This window comes from Nicrophorus vespilloides, unplaced genomic scaffold, assembly GCF_001412225.1.
Source record: "Nicrophorus vespilloides isolate i.1.1-1 unplaced genomic scaffold, Nicve_v1.0, whole genome shotgun sequence".
Taxonomy (NCBI): domain Eukaryota; kingdom Metazoa; phylum Arthropoda; class Insecta; order Coleoptera; family Silphidae; genus Nicrophorus; species Nicrophorus vespilloides.
This window is the reverse complement of record NW_017096592.1, coordinates 1,716-23,469: the sequence shown is the minus strand read 5'-3', so window position 1 is coordinate 23,469 and position 21,754 is coordinate 1,716. Positions and strand designations below refer to the sequence as shown.

General features: G+C 31.6%; 1 protein-coding gene across 1 annotated transcript; it reads right to left on the bottom strand.

The window, feature by feature from the left end:
* Window positions 1–2,060: 2,060 nt before the first annotated feature.
* LOC108557440 (echinoderm microtubule-associated protein-like CG42247) lies at window positions 2,061–19,295 on the bottom strand. Its single transcript, XM_017913947.1, has 15 exons — window positions 18,648–19,295; window positions 7,024–7,218; window positions 5,615–5,960; window positions 5,421–5,559; window positions 5,194–5,343; window positions 4,740–4,911; window positions 4,574–4,669; window positions 4,062–4,199; window positions 3,849–3,980; window positions 3,663–3,791; window positions 3,479–3,607; window positions 3,128–3,419; window positions 2,881–3,063; window positions 2,279–2,489; window positions 2,061–2,214 (listed from the first exon to the last, which is right to left on the bottom strand). The coding sequence occupies exons 1-15, from the start codon at window positions 19,278–19,280 to the stop codon at window positions 2,061–2,063; spliced, it is 3,099 nt and encodes a 1,032-aa protein (XP_017769436.1). The 5' UTR covers window positions 19,281–19,295.
* Between the last annotated feature and the right edge of the window lie 2,459 nt (window positions 19,296–21,754).

Sequence of the window (21,754 nt, the reverse complement as noted above, 5' to 3'; positions counted from 1 at the left end):
TGATCGACAACGGCCGCTGATCACCTGCCAAATATACCCGGACCCGAAAACCAAACCAAACGATGAACAAAATTAAAATATATAAGTAATTACTTCCACTTCCTTCTTCAAAAAATTTAAATAAATTACGCATGTTAGTGTTAAACTGTTGTTTTTATCCAATACTGAACAAACCCATCAATTCTTCCTACTATGTATATGATTGCATTAACAAATAAACCATTAGTTTTGTTTAATACTGTAATTCTAAAATTGAATGAAATTGTCATTAATTTTAGTAAATGGTTTCGCCAATATCACGAACTGTTTTAAAATCAGACTAATCGAGTACTTTAAAATCGTATAAGAACAAAACGCACAAAAATAGACTTGACTCTAAACAATAATAATAATTTTGTTTACTAATTTGTTTTTTTTTTTCGAATTTATTTTTATTATGTAATTTAGATTGCTTTGAATATATTAAATTATAGTTAATCCGGACTGATCAAAGCCGGACTATGCGAACATTTTTGTATTTAACTTGCACATTATTGATAAGTAATACAAGTATAACATGGGATAATTCTTGAAATATTTAAGTTAAAGAATAATAGTATTTATCTAAATGCTAGTGCAATTTTACGAAACGTTCATGTAAAGAAGTGGCATCAATTAGTTTTTTTTTTCTACAAATTCGACTGTCTTCTTCAATATTGATTTTTTTTTTAATTTAACACATTTTTAAACTATTTCTGCTTAGAAGTAACTTCAAAAATATTAGAACAAAATAACTATTAAATTAATTTACTATCAAGCCAATTTTTTAAATGGTCGGAGAACTCTAAAGTTATGCTTTCTTAGGTTACTGTATTTTCGCATTACATAATACGGTTAATTTGACCGTAAGTATTAAGTACTTGCCCAGCTATTCTTACCCTCTAGGACCTCGAAAAATATTTAGGGTGTCCGCGGAAATATTATAAGAATTTTGTATGTTTTGATATCTTTACAAATAGTTTAAAAAATAGTTTCTATAAGTCTAGGTTTAAGATTTCTAATTGTTGTAATTAAATCTCGAATGTAAAACAAATAAACTACTTGAATGAAAAGGTACTAATTTTTACTACAGAAATACATAGACTAGATGGAACGAAAATAGTAATCAATAATATATTTGTCAACGAAGCCAATATAATCTTTATTTCTTATAAAATATCTTCTTTTTTGTTGTAGTTTTAGAAGGAAGCGAACATTTTTTGGTTTTTGTTTACATGATGTTTCATTCACTCATTACAATACAAGCCCTACTACACACAACAATTAAATTGAAACGGAAGAGAGGAATGGAACAAATCAACGCGTGTCATAATAAAAATAATTAAAACTATCAGTTTCGCGCTTAACGTAATTAGTTTGGAATCAAGGACTATAAATCTATTGGCAGTTTTATCTTCATCATCATCATACAAGTGTTTGTTTTTTTTTTGTTTAATTTTTTTACCAGAAAAATATCTTTCTTATGTCTAATTTTAATTTCATAATTAGTAAATATATATACTTTTTTATTAATAATAACTATTAATAATAAGAAGAGGTTATTAAGGATCTAAGAGAGATTATAGTGAAATTGAATCTTTGTTTACCTTGTTCTTTTCTTGTCATTTCATAATTTCTTCCTATTTTTCGTCTGGGCAAGAGGTTTAATGCATGATGTTTGTATCATGGATTTAATGATGTATTTTTTTTTTGGTAAAATTAAATGGCACTGTTTGTGTGTGTTTGTGTTTTATGTATTTTTTTGGATAATGTATTTTAAATTAACAGTTGAGGTGGAGAATTTCGAATGGGGCATCGAAGTCGGCCGATTCAGATTCGGAGTTGTAGGCGGCTGTGGCTGCGTAGAAGGAGGATGAGGAAGAGGAGGTGGCTGAGGAGGAGTATGGAGTGGCGGAGCTTTGGTGAGGGTTGTGGATGTTGGGCAGTTTCAGATTGCGCATACAGATGGCGCTGGAGTTCGTGGTTGCTGCCCAGGGTCGGATTGGGGGCGGTTGCGGGCCGGCGTTGGGCCCGTGTCTGAGCTATTCCTCGGTCAGCTCCCATAGCATCAAGCCGGCGTCGGTTCCGCCGACGGTCACTATGTTGCGATCGTTGAAGAGGAATCTCGCGCACGCCACTTGACCGCTGTACAGCTTCTCCTCGTTGTACTCGGCTTTTGTGCTCAAACATGGGAATCTGCGTATAGAAACGATTTCAATATAACTCTAATTTTAGGATAAGATGTAAGAAGGTAACGTACCTGAAGAGCCTGATGTAACCGTCGGTATCCCCGGAGACCAGAAGATCGTGAGCGGCCGATCGACTTGCAGTGCTGATGATGGACGTCATCGGGTAGAATCGGTTGTTCCAGATACCTGCCACCAGGAAACCAACAGTAGAATTGTGCGTGGCCCACTTGATGTCCTTCATAGCGATGGGACTCTTCTCCGGCGACAAAGATTTTACGTCCCCTAAAGAGAGGAAAACAACATTAATCATAGTCAAGCAATAAATTTACTGAAGGTATATATCAAATGTTGCAGAATATTACCAAATATAAAAATTTAAGAGTAGACTTCAGCCAACAAAAGCTGAAAAACATAATAATGGAAGACTAACATTCATTCGAATTAACGTACATAATGTTCATATGAAGGTACAGTCTATTTTTATTTTTTTAATCATCAACATTATTACTTCTTATAAGAAAATATGTTCGAAAACTGAGATATATTAATTATCGTAAATGCAATCAATGGTGTCCAAAGATATAAATAACACATTCCTACTTATAAGTGGCGCTTTTTCTTTCTTCATAATCAAATATAATTGAATTGCTAACGATTGGGTATGGGTACTTACAGAAAGAAAGATCATATTCAGCAGTGACGGTTTGAACGTAATTTCCATCCGTGCTCCAATCCATCTGCATTAACGGCTGTGATCCCCTAATCTTATTGGACTTCTTGTAAGAAAATCCGTCGCGGCTTACGCGGAACAAATACACGCTGCCATTCTGTGAAGCTATTGCGATCATGTCTCCAGCTTTAAAAAGAAAATTAATACGAAATTAAAGAGATGTAATGGAAAAGTTTGTAAAGAAACGAACCTGGATTATATCCGACACAGTTTAGCGGAGAACCGCAAACGCGGACCGTAGCTACAGCTGCCCCAGTCTCCGTGTTGAGGATGATTAAATGTCCTTCTGTGCTTCCAGCAGCCAAAGCAACGCCGAATGGATGGAATGCCAAAGAAACGCACTCGTAGGCCACCTGCACCGTCCAAATTAACTTATTCTTGCGCCAAAGAGCGATGTTCTTGTCGTGACCAGCGGTGGCAAAGAGCTCATCATCCGGATGGACAGCCAAACCCCACAGCTGCCGTCCATGCCCGAACACAACCTATACATAAAGAAAACTATTTATTACAAAGAAACGATTGATTTATACAATAACTTCACTTGATTGAATCTTCGTTGAAGAGAGCCTTCAAGTATATTATTCCTGGTCGTTCCTACATAGATGTTACCGTCGTTTCTTCCTGGTCTTTGCGGATAGATAGAGCGCACCCCACCGGCCGCTTCAGGCAACTAAACAACAACAAAAAATCAAGACATCTTTGTAGAAACAAAATTAAAATTAAACCTTAGTATCTGTGATTCTTTTGTAGTTCTGCAGCGAATCCCATGCAGCTATTTTACGGTCCTTCTCTCCTCCTGATAGCAACGTTCCTTCAGACAACATCACCAACGAGCTGACTCCTTTGTTGTGAGCCTAAATCGAGAATTCATTAACTTCCAGTATATAACTAATAGTTATGTTAAAAGTTACCTCGAATTCCATTCGGACAAAGTAAGCGCCGTCGCTGTCCACGCTGTAGATGGTGATGAAGCCGTCGCTGTCTGCGGTGATGACGTCGCCGTCCTGCTCGAACTGTAAGCTGGTGATCAGCGTCCGCGATGGCTTCAAAATCTGACCGTTAAAACACGAAAACCACACAACAACAAAAATAACGAAAAGAAAAAGGAAACGCAAAAACCCTACCGGTTTGATGATGTCGGTGCGCTCGAAGAAACCGTCCTTCCGGCGATTCCAGAAGGTCAAGTGACCTTTGCCGTGCGTGATCAGAAGATTGTCGTCTAGGGGATGGAACACGGCTCCGGTTAATTCCTCTTGCAGCGTCTGAAAAATGTTTGTAAATATAATTACATACATAAACCAGGGTTTCTCTATATTTTTGCCGCGTGACCAAACATTTTTACTTAAGATATTTGAGGATATTCATTTTTTGGTTGTACTGCATTATACATGATAAACAGATGACTCAAAAAATAAAAAGTCATGCTGTAAAAGCTGATCATATTTGGAAATATCGCAATTTCTGAAAGATCATTCGTTTATAAAGTTGTTAAAGTCCTTTAAATTGTTCAGAAATAAAGTTAATTTCTTATGTAGTATTTGTTATTTTTTTGGCGAGCTTAAATATCTGCCATTAAAAATGTAACGTGACCCATATGTTGAGAATTGCTGATATAAACTACAAATGATATACTCACCGCAACTTTTCCCAAGAGATGTCCCCACTGCCATTGCCATACTGACAGAATGCTCTCCCTGCCGCCATCTACCGCCAACACATAACTACCACCGTTCTACCAAAAATAAATTAATAAAGAAAGAGTTAGTTGAAAGAACAATAAATAATAGTATTTGAAAGAGCACCAATTGTGAGAAGGCGACGGCGGCTACTCCAACCTCCAGCTCGCCCATGCCGAAGACGTAAAGAGTCTGTAATGTTTCCGTGCTCCATATGCGGATGTGCGCTTGAGTCTTCCGGTTCCGACCTGCCTTCTGACCAGAAGCTACCATCTCGCGAGACGGATGCAAATCCATGCTAAAAAAATATGCAGAACGTATTTAAAACTAATATCAAAAGTTTGTCTGTAATACGAAATGATTCGCTTGAAATTTAAGCAGTTTAAACAAAAATATAAATTAGCATCATTTAAAAAAAAGATAAAAATATGATTATTTTAAATAATTATCCAAGAAATTAGAAAATCTTATGGAAATACACATCAGAAATATAATAAAATAAGATTTTTTTTTTTTCAATATTGATACAAAAAATGTCTTTACATATGAATTTATGTAAGTAAAGTTGCATAAGACTCACCATTGTATATCTTCGGTGTGTCCTGTGTAGTGTCTTTGCGTCTCTTCGTCCCGATCGTACATTACGGCGACGGCGGCCACGAAGTAAAGAAGTTCTCCAGTTGGAAGAACCCAAAGATTTCTTCTCGAGTCTGTGCCTCGATAACCATAACTAAAAGTAACAATTAAGGAAAACAAGAAATGAAAAAAAAATGTTGTGATTGAAATTCATTGGATGAAAAAGGATACACCCATTCCAAAGCCATCTTCTTCTCTGGCGGAGAATTATCTATGGGGGCGTGGTGGATGGGCGGATAGAAGGTCCTTCTGAGACCGCGAATGGTGACTCTTATGGGCTCCTCCTTAAGCACCTCTAATAGAGTGTAGTCTAGTTGAAAAAACAATTGTATAAGCTGAATAGAAGGATTATGACTAATCCTCACCGGTGGTCCTGATTATTTCACTTTCTGGTGCGTATAGGGCTCTCGGTCTGCTCTTGCTGCGTGCCCTTCTTTGCTTGCTGAGATCCTCTACTGGGGCGGCCGCTAATGGGGCCCTAGATCTGGACCTTCTGGCCGGTGAAAGAACGACACCGGCGCCAACGGGGCCACCACCCAAGTAGAATGTGTCCACGTCTGCAAACTCGTTCCTTAGTTGTGAAAAACTGCGAACTTCTTGTCCAGCCACAGTGTACATCCTCTTCGCACCGTTCATTTTCAACACCTGCCCCAAATCCTCCAGTACCTCCTCGAAAGGCTGTGAAGTCCGTAGATTTAGCAACACCCTACACTGAAATTTAAAGAAAACGAAACAAAATAATTATTGGATTTTGTCGTTTTTGAGTAACAGATACTTTTATATATTTTTAAAAATTCTCAAAACCGATTTAAAATATTTTAGAATCAGTTTTAAATATTATAAATAAGAATTAAAAATCATATTAACAATTTCTATTGAACATCTTTCCGCTAATTCTAAAATTAATACATAATAAATAATATAATTAAAAATTAAATTCACTATTTGAAGAAAATTTAATCGTAAGACTAGTCAGAAAGTAATTTCTATTTCAATCGGTTTTGTATCTACAATAAACATGGATAAAGTAAATTTTCAGTGGAAATTTTGTAAATTACAATTTTTTAGTAACATTTATAGTTTTATCAATGTTAAATATTCCAAATTGTTAATTTTTTTAGTTGTTTTATAATTTACTTGATTTTGCATAGAATATATTATATAAAATATTCAAAAGACTTATTTTCTTGAATAAAAATAATATTTATGTCTGTACTTCTATAGGAAAATATTGAAAACCGTTATTTATAAATATTTGAATTTAAAAATCAGTTTATTTGTGGTTGACGTTGTGAAGTTGACCCAAAATTAAAATAAAAAACTTTTTGTTTTGTTAAATAAATATAATTATTATTTATTATTTTTTTAACATATGATCAAACCGGTTTTCTTGAAATATTCGAATTCTAAAACCGGTTTTATATAATGATCATATAGATATAGTTTCTATTTAACTGGTTTTTCATATAATATATTTGATTTTGTTATATTCTTGTAGGTCATTAAATATTAAATAAGTTGAAAAAATGTTCAAAAACTTATGTTTTAAATATAAGTTTAATTATAAATATAAATTATTTATTTGTGATGAAAAATTTCGAAAACATGTTTATTGAAATACAGTGGAACCTCGCTTAACGAGCATAATCCGTTTCAAAATTTCCGGATTTTTACTCGTATAGTGAAACAATTTTCCTCGTATAAACTAATCTAATATTCGATAATTCATTCCATTTTGCGAGTCAGTTGTTGAAATAAAACAAAAATCTCTTACCTGAACGGTGTGATCCATGTTATTGACGATCCTGATAACTCTACCGGAGCTCGGCTTAACGGAAGGACCTCCACCGCCACCTGGCGGCGGAATATCAGCTTCGACGATTGACGCTTTACGGCTGGGCGCCTTGCTCCAACCCTGTCCACCGGGCGATGCGTACCAAATGCCATTCTTCTTCCCGTAACTCGCCGCCTGCAAAAAGAACGACAATTAATTAGAAAAAAAAACGAAGGTTTCAATTGTTTGTTTTGTTTTGTTCGGTATCGATTTTGCCGACACGGTGATATTTATGCGACGGCCACTTCGAATTCGAATGCAAATCGAAACGTGCGCGATTTATGTGTGTTTTGTTGGGGGGGTGGAGAACGAGATTTTCGAACGCTAAGGTCAAAAGTGGAAGCACCCCCCCAATTACACACACGAAATTTCAACAATTCAATGCAGATTTTTCAACAGCGCCACACGAGAAAACAGCGATTTATATACAGTAGTTTTATGATATCCTTTGAAATTGCTCATTATTATAGGAATTTTTGGGATTTATAGCACTTAGAATCTATTTATAACTATAATTTGAGATTTATAACTTATTATCTTGTAATTTTGTAATAATCAAAGTTTCTAATGAATGATTATTTCAATTAGTTTTTAAGAAAAATCATGAAATATGTTCACACTAAAATCAGTTAAATAAATGAAATAGGGCACAAAAACGTCAGTCCTTTGATCGAACAGATCAATAAATTTTCTAAATTGTCAATAACAATATTGTTTAACTACAATACCTCGTATAGTGTAGATAATTCTTCCAATATCCAAAACTATTTGAAACCGGACTAATTGAAGACTTTTAAACCGGATAAAAATAAACCGCCCTTTGATATTGTATAAATGAAAAAAGATAAAAAGAAATTATTTTGTGTACCAATTTTGATTTTACTCAATTAAAATTTAGTTTGTTTTGACATTTTCACAGTGAATCCGGACAGATAATAAAAATATTAAGAAATGATCAGAAGATTTCACTTTTCTGAAGAGATTGATAATGAATTATCAGTTATTACGTTTGAAATTTGCAGTAATAAATTTGTTTAAAATATTTTTTTAACAAAAAATTATAACGAAATTTGTACATTCTACAAAATAAATAAAAATTGAAAACAAGATTTCAACATAAAAAAAAGAATGGTTAAATATTAAAAACAAAAGTAAAAATATATAAAAAAAAAATCATAAATTCTATAGATCAGTGATTAATTTACATTATTGATGAAAACATAACTTTGAAAATGAAGTAAGTGTAATGTAAAAGGTAATAAAAATAAAATGAATATGAAAAATAAACGAAAAGGAAATCTAGAATTATTCAAATCGGAAGGCATAAATATTAAATGAAATTGAGATTGAGATTGTTTTCCCAAAAAAAACTGAATTATGGACACGAAAACTTCCAGCAAGTGAATGCAAATTTTCGTCGACCACAAAGAAAATAAAGGGAAACGTAATATCTGTACGTGTACAGTATGAATGTATGGATTTTACGATTGTCTTTTTATTGCTGTTTAGACCAAACGAACAATTATTACTTGAAACATTGAATTGAAGAAATTAAATTAATTATAGATTTATTTTTAAAAACAAAGAAAATATGTAAGAAAAAACTTTATTCTTTGAAAGATATACATTATTAAATTAATTGTATAAAGATTGTTGGGGGAAGATTAATGGGAAATTAAAATTGTCGACATGTTCAAATAAACAATATGAAAATTGTTAAACAGAAAAAGTTAAAAGATTATTTTTTCAAAAAATGTTAAACACATTATGAACAAAAGATTATTTTATATATTTAATTTGTTACTGTACGGTATGAAAATGATAAAATCAATACACTAATAATGACGTAGAGAAATTATTGAAAGAAAAAGTTAAATGTCTTTCAAATATATTTAAAGAAACTAAATCAAGTAGTATTATTAAACAACAATACTATAGTAATGAAGATAGATACATTTTCATTTGAAACTTGTTAAGAATTAGAGCAAACAACAGATAATTAATTTCATTTTTTATTTAAAATAAAATGTATGCAAATAATAGTAATATTTTATTGATAAATAGAAAAAAAAGTATCCAAACGAACTACCCTTCTCATTCTAATCAAAATTCAACATCTTAATAATCCACTCAACAATCTCTCCTCGGCAGATTCCTATTGCTTTCTCTTAAATTTAAGTCCAAAGATTTCTTATAAATTCATGTACCCTATTCCAAATAACACTATACAAATTTTGACACCTGTAAATTATTTTATCGAAATTAAATTTAAAAAAAGTTAAATATTTTAAAAAGTATTGATAATATTAATAATACATATACTAATGTTGAAAAGTAAAATGCTTTACAAAATATTGATAAAGAAAAATCTAATAGTTATATGAAATAAAAGAATAATAATGATAACATATAGAAACAATAAACAAAATGTGTTGTTTAACGACATACAAAGGGCAGATACAAATTATTGAACAAAAATTAAGTTAAAATCAGAAATTTTAAAAATATTGATAAAATAAAATCAAGTAGCATTATGATACTGTACTAAGGTTGACAGTAAGAAATTAATAGGCTAAAATTAGATTAAATATCAAAATACTATTGGATTCCTTTGATTTGTTATTTAAAATAAAACGTACAAAAATAATAATAATGTATTGTTTAAAAAACATTAAGAAACTTAATCAAAATTATTGCTTTGTTAAAAAAAAAAATGCAAAATTGATAATACATGAAAATAATTAAACAGAAATAAAATCTAGTAGCATTATTAAACAATATACTAATGATGACAGAAACTAAACAGATGTTAAATGTTTTAAAAAATATTGATAAAATACAATCTAGTAGTAATATTAAGTGACAGTGTAGTAATATTGACAGTTGGAAATTATTTGATTGGGTTTAAGGAGAATGTTGTTAAAAGCTTTTTGGATTCAATGGATATTCGCGATGATTTCTTACCATCGTTGGGACAGTGAGGACGGCGAAGGGTGTATCGTCGTCGATATCGAAATCCAGCATTTGTCTGCAGGTTAGTGTTACTGCGTGGTTTTAATATGTGTGTGTGTGAGCAACCGCTGCTGGAAGACTAGTGCGGTGCGATCGCTCCGAAGGGCGGCTCACGAGTGAAGGGTTTTTCGGTCTTTTTTTTTGTTCCTTCCCCCCAAGGCCCACTTGAATAATGCATTCATTAATGCGGCGGTCAGTGTAGAGTGGTCACGATGGGGGTGGAAGGGATGAAGGGTGGTGCGTGACGACTTGGTCTGGGGTGGTTCGGGGGTGGATGGCGCGCGCGCTTGTTTTCAACCGAAGAAAAACCGTTTCAAGGCCCTTTACTTTCGCGAAGGGAGAAATCACGATCACGTGCCGTAGTGTGCTTGACCTGTCTTATCGCGTAAGCTGTGGGCGCAAAGAAAGAAATAAAGAAAGGGAAGAGAAGGGAATGAGAGAGAGAGAGAGAGAAAGAGAGTTGACCAACTGCGACGCAAGGACAGCTAAATTACCCGATCCCAATAATAATAATATTATGTTAAAATGTGATATTTCTTCCGAGAAATTTATGGATGTGGAACGAGAAAACTTTAACCTCCTTCCATCACTCTAAACCACCCACTTAACCACAAATATTAATTAGGTATTCAGAAAATTTAACTAATTTGTCGTGTACGCATTCTTTATTTACACACTTATTTCGTTATTTATTTATTTATTATTATTGCCCCGAATCTAGGTCATCGCCGGAATGTCTCTCGTTTTTGTTTTACCACCTGACAACGACCGGCGTCTTTTATTTTTCCACCCTCCTTCGCACATTTAATTAAAACGCACGACGCTATTAAAAAAAATATACATACTCAGGATTTCCATAAAATTACAACTAAAATATGACCGTCCTCGATTTGCTTCGTATTATAAAAACAAATCACGTTTATACACATATTTGTTGGACTCAATAAAATTGTTGGAAAAATAGTAAAGTACAATTATTTATCATTAAAGTTACATTTAAACGATGAATCTTATCTCTCATTCATGAATGAATTCAACTCGAGCAGAGTAAAAGTCCCATTAACAACTTTTAAAACAAACATTTTATAGTTAAAGAATTACACTTAAAGAATTATAATTATATATGTATAATTCAATATATGTTCATACAACTACTAAAAAATTCAAGATTATGATTATAAGAAAATCTAAATAAAACACAATTAAAGGAGACTACAAATTGCTTAAAAAATATTAAACATCCTTAATATGACAATTTCTTTTCATTAATTAATAACTTACTTAAATTAATAAATAAAAATAATGATAATATTTATCGAAACAGTAAAATAACAAAATAAAAAAACTCAATGCAATAATATAAATATCATAAATCAAAAAAGTTAACTGCTTCAAAGGGCTATTGACCATAGCTCTTTCTGCCCCTTACTTACATTATTTATTCTATTTAGCTGAAAAATGTATCGATTTCTACTATAAAAATTACGATTGAATTTAAACTCAAACAAGAGTAAAATAAACTAGGTAAATTGTGGTTATAAAATACCAGAGAAACATAATTTAAAGTCAAGATAAAATTCACTAAATTAAATTAAAACTTTAACGGTTTTTGTTTTCATTTGTTTTAACATATCTGTACAACTTTTAAAATCTGCATAAATTATTCAATATCATTAAAAAAAATAGTTGTAACATTACATTCACATATTCTACAATATTTAAAATGTTTTTATATGAATTGATAACTTACATAAATTATTTCATACGTTTCGGTTGTATATCTACTATAAAAATTACAATTCAAAGTAGATTTGAAAAATAAGGCAATTTTTGGTTATTTTTTTCTTCTTCGTTTTTCTAATATAAACATAAATACATTTATATATGAAATAATAGAACTTTGCAACTAAAAGTTTTTTTTTTGGAATTGGGCTAATTAACCCATTTATATACAAATCTATTCACGCAGAGAACTTTTCCTAATAATTGTTTTTTAATATCATTCATATTTGCATATTGAGGTCAACATTTTATTCAATGATAAATTTAAAAGTTTTATAATTAAACCAAAACATACACACTATTAGTTTGTCTTTGAATAAAAATAATTAATTTGAAATTAGGGCAGAAAAACCTATGATCAATAGCCTTTTATAACAGATCAATTTGTTTTTTATTTTCTTGTTATATTATGTAATTTTTTCAGTATGTATTATGATTTGTTACAATAAATGTTATTATTATTTATTTGAAATTAATGAATTTTGTATATTTTTTATTTGAAATATTACAAAAGTTCAATTAATATTGAAATTTTCAATCGAATTTAATAACATTTTACTATAGGATTCGTATTTGTCTGATGATAGTAAATAACTACAGCCGATTCTGCTTAATTGGGACACATCAGGACTAGTACATCTTGTCCCGATTAAAGGGCTGGCCCAAATATCCGAAGTTTCACAGAAATTATAGGGTTAGTGTTTTTTTATATTTTATTTAATAAATTGAACAAAATAAAACAAATCATAAAACTATACGTTTAAAAAAATGTATACGTTCTACATGACAATGATTCTAGAACAATAAATATGTAGGACAGCATCCATGTGGATACACAACATCCATGGATCCTGCGGTTACCCCGCATCCATGAACAGGCGCTATGGGGATTCACACACGATTACTGTCCCGATTAAAAGGAATATTTTCCCGAAAAAGCAAAGTAAATTTGTGCTATTTCCTTAGTTTAGTTTCTGTTCTTTAGGATTTGTTCCTAATAAGAGCCTGTCCCGATAAACCGGTGTCCTAGTTAAGCGGAATCTATTGTATATTATTTGATAAATGTGATTTTATAATTTCTTTCAGTCCGTCTTCCTTAAATCTTTGATTAGTTCAGATTCAAACAGTCCGGATGTGATCTGTTGCATCACATTAAATCACTAAAATGTAATCTTCTTAATTTTAATTTACAAAAAATGACCAATGCTCTCCTAATCCAAATGAAATTTATTCATTTAATATAATCTTCTTGATCAGAAAAACTTGTTCGAAATGAACCAATAAAATTTGTAAATAATATTTATTTAAAATAATTTCAATTAATTTTATTATAAAAAATAGCAGTAAATGTTTTCTATATTCTAAAAATTAAATATATATATATATTTGTTTTACGATTAAAATTTTAATTATTAATACAAATAAATTAATAATATTACAAAAAAATGCTTAAATTGGATTTAAATCTAGTGTTAAATAAATATTTTGCTAAACTAATGAATTTCAGAATGTTACATTGAGATTGTTTATTGGTGTCGTTAAATATGATCGAGATAGCAAAGTTTATCATGGTCAAAATAAAAGTTTGTTTTAACTAGAAAACATGGCGTAAATAAAAGTTTGTTTAATAGGTGGCGCCATCTGATTACATAACATAGTTTTTTTCTCTCAAAGTATCGAGTTTGCGAAGGAGGTTCAAGTTTACCGGTAATTGGGTGAAGGTTAGCCAAGGTAAGTATATCACAAATATTAGTTTTGAACGCAACGCGAACCAACTCGAATTTGGGTCGCGAAACGGGGTTGAATACTTCCATCGCATAAAAGCATAAACGTCCGTACTGGACGAAACTGCTCGATAGCTCACGCATGTTTTATAAAGGCCATTAAGTGATTAGTATTTGCCCGTAGCATTGATACGCGAAAAAGGGAGCAATTTTCCATCCTTGGCTAAATATAAACGCGATTATTATTAATTATCAAGCGACCCTTTTTCTCCCTTCCTCTCACGACAAACTCATTTGATATCACCCTCGTACACATGCGATACGCAAGCTGTGCGATGATGTTTTATTTTTTTTTATTTTTTTACATTTTTTTTCATTTTGTTTTATATACGGTCCTGTGCCACTTGCATTTTGATTCGCGAATCGATAGAACAAAACCCCAGTTTTGCATATTTACATGCACATACACACATATTCATACACCTACAGAAAACCGGGGATGGGGGGTGAAATAATTAATATCGCCGAGATAACGATGATGATGATAGGTTTTTCTTTTTTTTTGGTGCATTTTCGCGAGGAGTGGTCCCGCTTTTACTGAAATTAAAATCATTTTCTTAATGCCGAAGGGAAGGCGCGAGCGGTGAGGGTGAAAGGGCGTCGCGACGCCGACCTTGACGGCCGTTCACTTGGGCCCGACCCCCTTCGATCGCGTGGCTCAAAAGAAACCGAGCAGTGAAAGCCGAGAAGAAAGTAAATCGCAATAAAAAAAAAGACCAAGAGGGCGAGAGAGAAAAGGCGGATGCGCCTGGTTATAGAAATATTTTAACAGGAAATTTGTTTAAAAAATTCCAATGATTTGATTTTTTGTTTATAATAGTGTATGAAATTTTAAGATTGATGCAATAAATGTTATTAATTGTATATCATTGAGATAATTGCAACATACTTAACAATTTGCAAGTAAATAATTACATAATAAAATAGCATTTAATACACATCGATTTTATTTTATACTCAAAGAATGTTCTTTAAAAAACGCAAGTTCGCAATTACAAATTTCAGTGAAAACCGATAAAAAAAAGTAATGCGTATCGAATAAAATTCCTAACATGTTATTCTTGAAATATTTAGTTATAAATTTTCAAAAAATTAAATAATTATAAAATTTTAAAATATCATGAGCAAAAAAAATTGGGCCTATAAAAATTTGTAAATAAATAATAATACTAATCTGATAAGAAAATATTTATACTTATAATTATACAATAAATCAGTCAATCAAACTAATCATAAATTTAAATCAAAAAGAAAATTATTTTTTTTGCTAATCATCAAAAATATGAAAATATATATTTTAAAAAAGACATATTGATTCATATGTAGTTTTGAGTTTGTTGCCATATATGTTATTATTATGTGAATGAGATTAATTTCATTCTAAATTTCATCATAAAATAATTAATTATTTTGATGAGAATAATTAATTTTTATTCAATTTTATAAACTTTAGGAGATTTCTTCAAGAAAAAAAGTAACTTCGTATCAAACTCAGAGTACTTAAAATTTGCTATGAAAGTAACAAACAAAGTAAATGGTGAAAATTTTAAATAATAGTTAAAATTTGCTTTGCTTCAGTTGACTTTTTGTTTTAATAATAATAATATGTTTATTGCATCAGTCGTACAAAAAAAAAATATACAGAAATAAAAAGAACAAAATAAATATATATATAAATTCAAAAAAGTTAACTGATACAAAGGGCTATTAACAATAGGTCTTTCTGCCCAGGGAATAATAATATAACAAAATTATAACAGAATCCTTCAAATCGAACCCCGAGCCTCAACGTGCAAAACTGAGATTGGAAGGTTTGGAGCAAAACTTTGCAAACAGTATGTCGATGCATTCCAAAATGGGTTTGACCCTAATGTACTCATACAGTAGCTCGTTGGGAGGGTTTTTGTTTTATTAGTATTATATGGAAATGTAAAATTAGCTTTTTTTATTGTTGGAATAAATATTATTATTTGAATTGTAATTAAATTATCGAATTTAGCAGAATAAAGCTAATAAGTAAATAATTAAGTATTTGCACGTAAATAAACTAAATTCTTTTAATGATAAAACATTGATTTTACTTCAGTTAAATAATTTACCGATAAATGAGAAATGAAATGTTTTATTAAAATATAGTTAATAATTAATTGATTAGTTAAAATAGAATTAAGATAATAACAATTTTATATAATTATTTTTAAGTAAATAATATTTATTTTTTCCAATATAATTTTTGATTGACGGTATTTCGGTTGTCGGGCTTGCGATTGCCACCGATTAAATACAATGATTAAATTTAAAACTATTAGGTTAATAACGAAATTTAAGCAAATGTAAATAAATATTAGAAGAGTTTTGGACATTGATTTTTTAAATACTTTACCCTTTAAGACACAACTCTTACGAGAGTGAAGTAAGTAAAAATCAAGTAGGCAGCAATTAGAAATCGGAAACAATTGAAACTTTAAAGAGCACGTTGCCGCTCATTACGCAAACGGAATGTCCGGTCGGAACGTTCATTTATTTCCAGCCCACTCGATTATTACTCTTGCAACTTTTACTTTACTCTATTTGCTCGTTGAAATCAAGTGTGTCATATTTAGTTGGATATATACACACACTGACACGGCATTCTTATTTATAGGCATCGCTTGATTTTTTTTTCTCGCTCTTAGTTCTTTCGTTTTTTTTAAATGAGCGGAGATTTTTTCCTTCGATTGTCGACCCAATTTTTGCCCCCGTTCTCGTCGTGCACGCCACCTCTCTTAAAACCACTTAAGTAATGAAGAGTGCTCCAATTTAAAGTGTACGAGAAATTATCGCCCCTTTTTGTTTTCGTTGTTTTGTTTTTTCCTTTTGTTTTGTTTTCTTCAAGAACGGAAGCCGCAATAATCGCGATTGGCTATGAAAAGCTTTGCCTACTCATAACGCTAAACGTGCCCACCCACAATAAACACATTTCCATAGAAACAAAACAGTTGAGTTATTGGATTGCACAAGTTGGTGCAACCGTTGGTTGGATAAAACGATAATAATAGAAAATGGCGGAAACACTACTTAATTACTAGTTTGAAATTTACAAAAAAAAATTCAAGTCTGATTTTCTATAGTGATAAATCTTATAATATATACACATTCATTCAAAAATAATTGTTTCGACATAATATAATGCTTAAGTTATTCACTTAACAATTCAAAATAAATTTATACAAGTTTTGATATTTAAAAATTCTATCAGTTCAATACCATTGAATAATCCATGAGATATTGTATATCATAATATTTTAGAAAATAATTCCGAAAAATATAATTAAAATTCTTAAAAAGTTATATTAATTAAAAACTAAACATAATAATGTGCTCTTATCTTATTATTAAAAATCTAATATTTATAGTATTAATTATTTAAAATCGGTGGCAATCGCAAGCCCGACAACCGAAATCCCGTAATCAAATTCCCGACGTTCAAAATCCCTACTGTATCAAAATCCCGACGTTCGAAATTCCGACTGTATCGAAATCCCGACAACCATAATCCCGACTATATCAAAATCCCGACAACCATAATGCCGACTGTATCAAAATCACGACTATACGCAAAATGTCTTCAATAACTTTTTTATATTATTTCGGAGCATAGTCACTTTAAATTGTTATTAATAATAAATAACAATCTAATTGTATTTGAGATTATTTTTTAATGTTAAGGTTTATTATGAATAATTCAACAAAATCAAATAAATTAATAATCATTTATTGTTATTAAAAATAAAAACGCTCCGAAATAATTTAAAAATGTTATTGTAGACATTTTCGATATAATCGGGATTTTGATACAGTCGAGATTTTGATACAGTCGGGATTATTGTTGTCGAGATTCTGATACAGTCGGGATTATGGTTGTCGAGATTTTGATATAGTCGGTATTTCGATAGACGGTATTTCGGTTGTCGGGTTTGCGATATAGACCCATTGAAAATACATATATTGGACCCAATTTTCCCACTGAAATCTGCCTGGTCATATTTATAACAATATTATTATTTTAATATATCGAATAAATCGTAATATATTCATAGATATTCATAGGAACTTACACACACAAAAATTCAATTCAATTAACGAAAACTAAAATATTTTTTTCATATACAGTGGATCCTCACTTTAATATCCTTGCAAAATAAATTGTAAAAATTTACCTTATGTTATTTGGTTTATTTTTTGTGAACGATTTAATAAAACTTACATGTATCCGAATAAAAAAACGATATAATAAAAATAACCATAGATATGATAAGCAAAATCATTAGAAAGAGAGACCAAGTTATTTTTTCCGACATGGAAAGCATTATCACATTTGACATTAGTTTATATGGGGAAAATTGTTTCACAATACCAGTATTTCATTATAAAAGTAAAAATCCCGAAATTCTGGAACGGATTATGCTCGTTAAGCAAAGCTCCACTGTATATTTATATTGTATTGGTATAGCAAGACAATACAATTTATAAAGTATTTAATTTAGTTAAAGGACTCAATATTATTTAAATTTCATATTTTGTATTACAAAATAGGTCGGATAAACTGTTATAAATAATATGTATATGTATGTATATGTATTTTTTTAAATTTAAAAACATTTAAAATGTTCAAGTAAATTTGAAATAGATTTTTTTTTAAATTGAAATGTGAAAACCCAAATTTTATTAAATAAATATATTTTAATTTCTTCTATAAGAAAATTTTAAATTAAAAAATAATTCATTACAACGCTATTTAGCTATTTGATTGTTGAGTGTTTCAGTTTTATATTGAGGTTGTCTTTGCTTGTTTCGTAGGGTGAAATATAAAGATTTTTTACGCTTCGTGAAGGAACGATCAGAGAATGTGTGCTAGAATAAATTTACATGGAATAAACATGCGAGTGGAGTGTAGTGTAGTGTTTTGTTTTCGATTTCAACGGAATTTTAGTTAAGTTTGCTTGCCTTGAATGTTTTGTAAGAAGAGACGACGTAGGAAGCGCCATCCTCGAGCTCATCCAACCGGAACTTCCGGTCACCATCCATTGAGAAGATGTATCGGGCTCCGCGCGGAAGGTCCATGCGCAACGAAAGCTTGTCGAGGAGGGTCTCCAAAGTACCGATATCTCGACCCGGTTTGAACCGGAACTCGATGCCGGGAAAGAAAGGATCACCGTTCTTGTAGAAGAGGACCCTCCGGGCCTTCCAGTAGGATAGGTTGCCATACCGACTCGTAGCAAGCTCGACGCGACTCTTGGAGCGCGGCGGTTGCTGCTGGTGAGGTGGCGGCGGCGGAGGCAGCATCGAGGACACGTCGCTCGCGTTGTCGGCCATGGAGGCGGCGTTTGATTGCAGCTGACGAGGACCGCCGCCTCCGGGACTCGACTGCCGCCAATAACCGCGACCCGCCGTACTGCTGCGACTGCGGTGTTGCTGCTGCTGCAAATGGTGCGGAGGCGGCGGCCGCGAATTTTCCTCCTCGTAGTCGACGTCCGCGTCTTCGTCTTCCTCGTCCTCCTCTTCTTCGTCTGTTTCTGTGCTCTTGTTTCCCGTCCCGGCTGCGCCTGATGCTGCCGACACCACACTGAGCGAGTTCATACCGCCCTCGTGACGCGGCGCTACCGCCTCATCGTCGCCGCCGCCCCCGTCGTCCTCGTCGACGCCGCCACCGCTGCCCGCGACTGCGTCGACCTCACCCGAGTTGCGCATTCCGTCTTCGTCATCATACTGTTGCATTCTGCTGCCAGCCCTCGACGGCGCAACAGACACCTAACAACATCCAATACAAATGAACAACAATTAACAACTTTAGTTTCAAACAAACAACGCACAAAATGGCAACAATTAGACAGATTTCGCCATTCATAAAATTAATTTTATTATTATACAATTACTCAATGTTCGTATTTAAGTCTAAATTAATAATATAATCATTAAAGTGAAATACATTATAATATATATAGATCAGTATTTCCCAACGTAGCGCAATTTGATTGTAAAGTGGAGCAATTCAAAAATGCACACATAACTAGAAATATAATCAATAAATATCTGCTAAATTAATAGTCAAATTGCTAATATAAATAAAAATTTAAACTTTTTAACTCATTTAATAAAAAATGACATTCATTCAAATTATTTGGTATAAAACATTACTCAAAATAAAAAAAATATTTTCACTTATTTACGCATCTACCGTTGATTCATAGCACAGCCAACTGAACGAAAAACTTTAAATAAAATATTAAACTGTACGACTATATATACCTTTTTCAAGGTGGGTTAAAATATTTCCTACCATGCATAAAAAGTTAAGCAAAAGGTGGGATAGTTTTTACCATACCTAACCCTAAAGATTTAATAGAAAACTTATGAATATTTAAGAAAAAAAAAATGAAATCAAATTCAGAAATTAAAAATAAAAATTAACATTTCGAAAGTAAAATCATTTATTAAATTAGATTAAATTTTGTTTAATGAGAATAAATGAGTTAACAAAAATAAATCGAAATGCTAAAAATGTTCCAAAAGTTAACGAAGTTATTTCGGTTTCAAAACAAATAAATAACGATGCGATACGAACATAATTTCGGTTAACGAACAACATTTTTAATACCACTGATAAAGTGAAGTTAAATTTGTGTGTATATTTATATTATATATCTACTTATTTTTTGCATATGATTTTATTCATTAATGAATATTATAATTAATTTTTTTTGAACAATTCGGTTTTCGAAATACTTTTGGATCATTCAATTAATCTCAAATTCAAAATAAGTAGTTTTTAATTAAAATATTGAATTTGAAATTAAATTATCATTAATTCGTATATTCCTATTTTTTGTTCAATAAATAGAATATGTAAATAATTTACCACAATTTCCACATATTCAAAGCAAAATAAATCTAGAAATGTACTAACAACTTAGTATGAAAGGCAACTGAGTCATAATAACGTGTCGCGTAAGAAAATCGATCGAATTAGCACCAATTTCGCGACTTCTCAAGAACAGGAAAATTACAAGTATATTGTAGAAAATTGAGTCACTTTGATTGCATTCCATGAAAATTTCGACACTGAATTACACACAAAGTACATGAGTAAACTATGGAAATGTCGGAACGAAAGAAGAGGGTGAAATAATAAGAGTAAAGAAAAACATGTGAAAATTTTCTTCGACCCATGCATAATGCAGGTTCCGATTTGCATACGCGATGCATGATTAAATGCGGCCGACCGTTAAACGGACACGAAATAAAACGGAGCGAGAAAAGTGCAAGACGTTTAATTAAATCGAAAATACGACAAAAAATAATAGATGAGTTTGAAACAAAAAAAAATAAATTAAAAGAAAAAGTAGATATTGATGTACGCTATAAACATTTATGTTCGTTACAAGCGAATTGTTATGGTAAATAACAAAAAGAAATGAATAAATAAATTAAATGAGGTCATAACAATAAGTGTTTCTTTGCATGAAGCGATTAAAAGAAAAATTCTAACTTCTAAACTTGCAAATGTAAAAAAATTAATCAATAAAAAGAATTCATAGTTAATTGATCCGCTATTAGTATAAATAAAGTTTGATATACAATAAATAAAAATGGAAATACCCGGCGCATGCACCACCAATTTTGGAATACTGTAGTTTACTAATATTAAGAATTTAATTAATAAATTATAATATTTTACCATTTTTCTACTCCTCAGTTTAACGTTTTTCGCTGCACACTCGTTTCTCTCTTTGTTCGCTTCAGACCACTAGAAAGGTCATTATCCGGTTTAACGACCGGTTAAATGCCCGACCGAGCAAAGCGCCAAGTTCAAAACCGATGATCGAACAATCCGCAAAGACCTTCTTGTTTTCAACTAATAACCGGTAATTTTACAGCGATTTTTGAATGAAACTGATTTTGATTTCGTTGCTGGATTTTTTTGAAGAGACGGAATCTGTGCTCGGTCCTGCAAGGACGGCACAAAACTGGCAAACTTGTTGCACCGCGTTCCGGAGTATTGACTCCGACAGTGTTTCGCGATTGGTCGACTGCGGACAGAGCGGACCAATCGG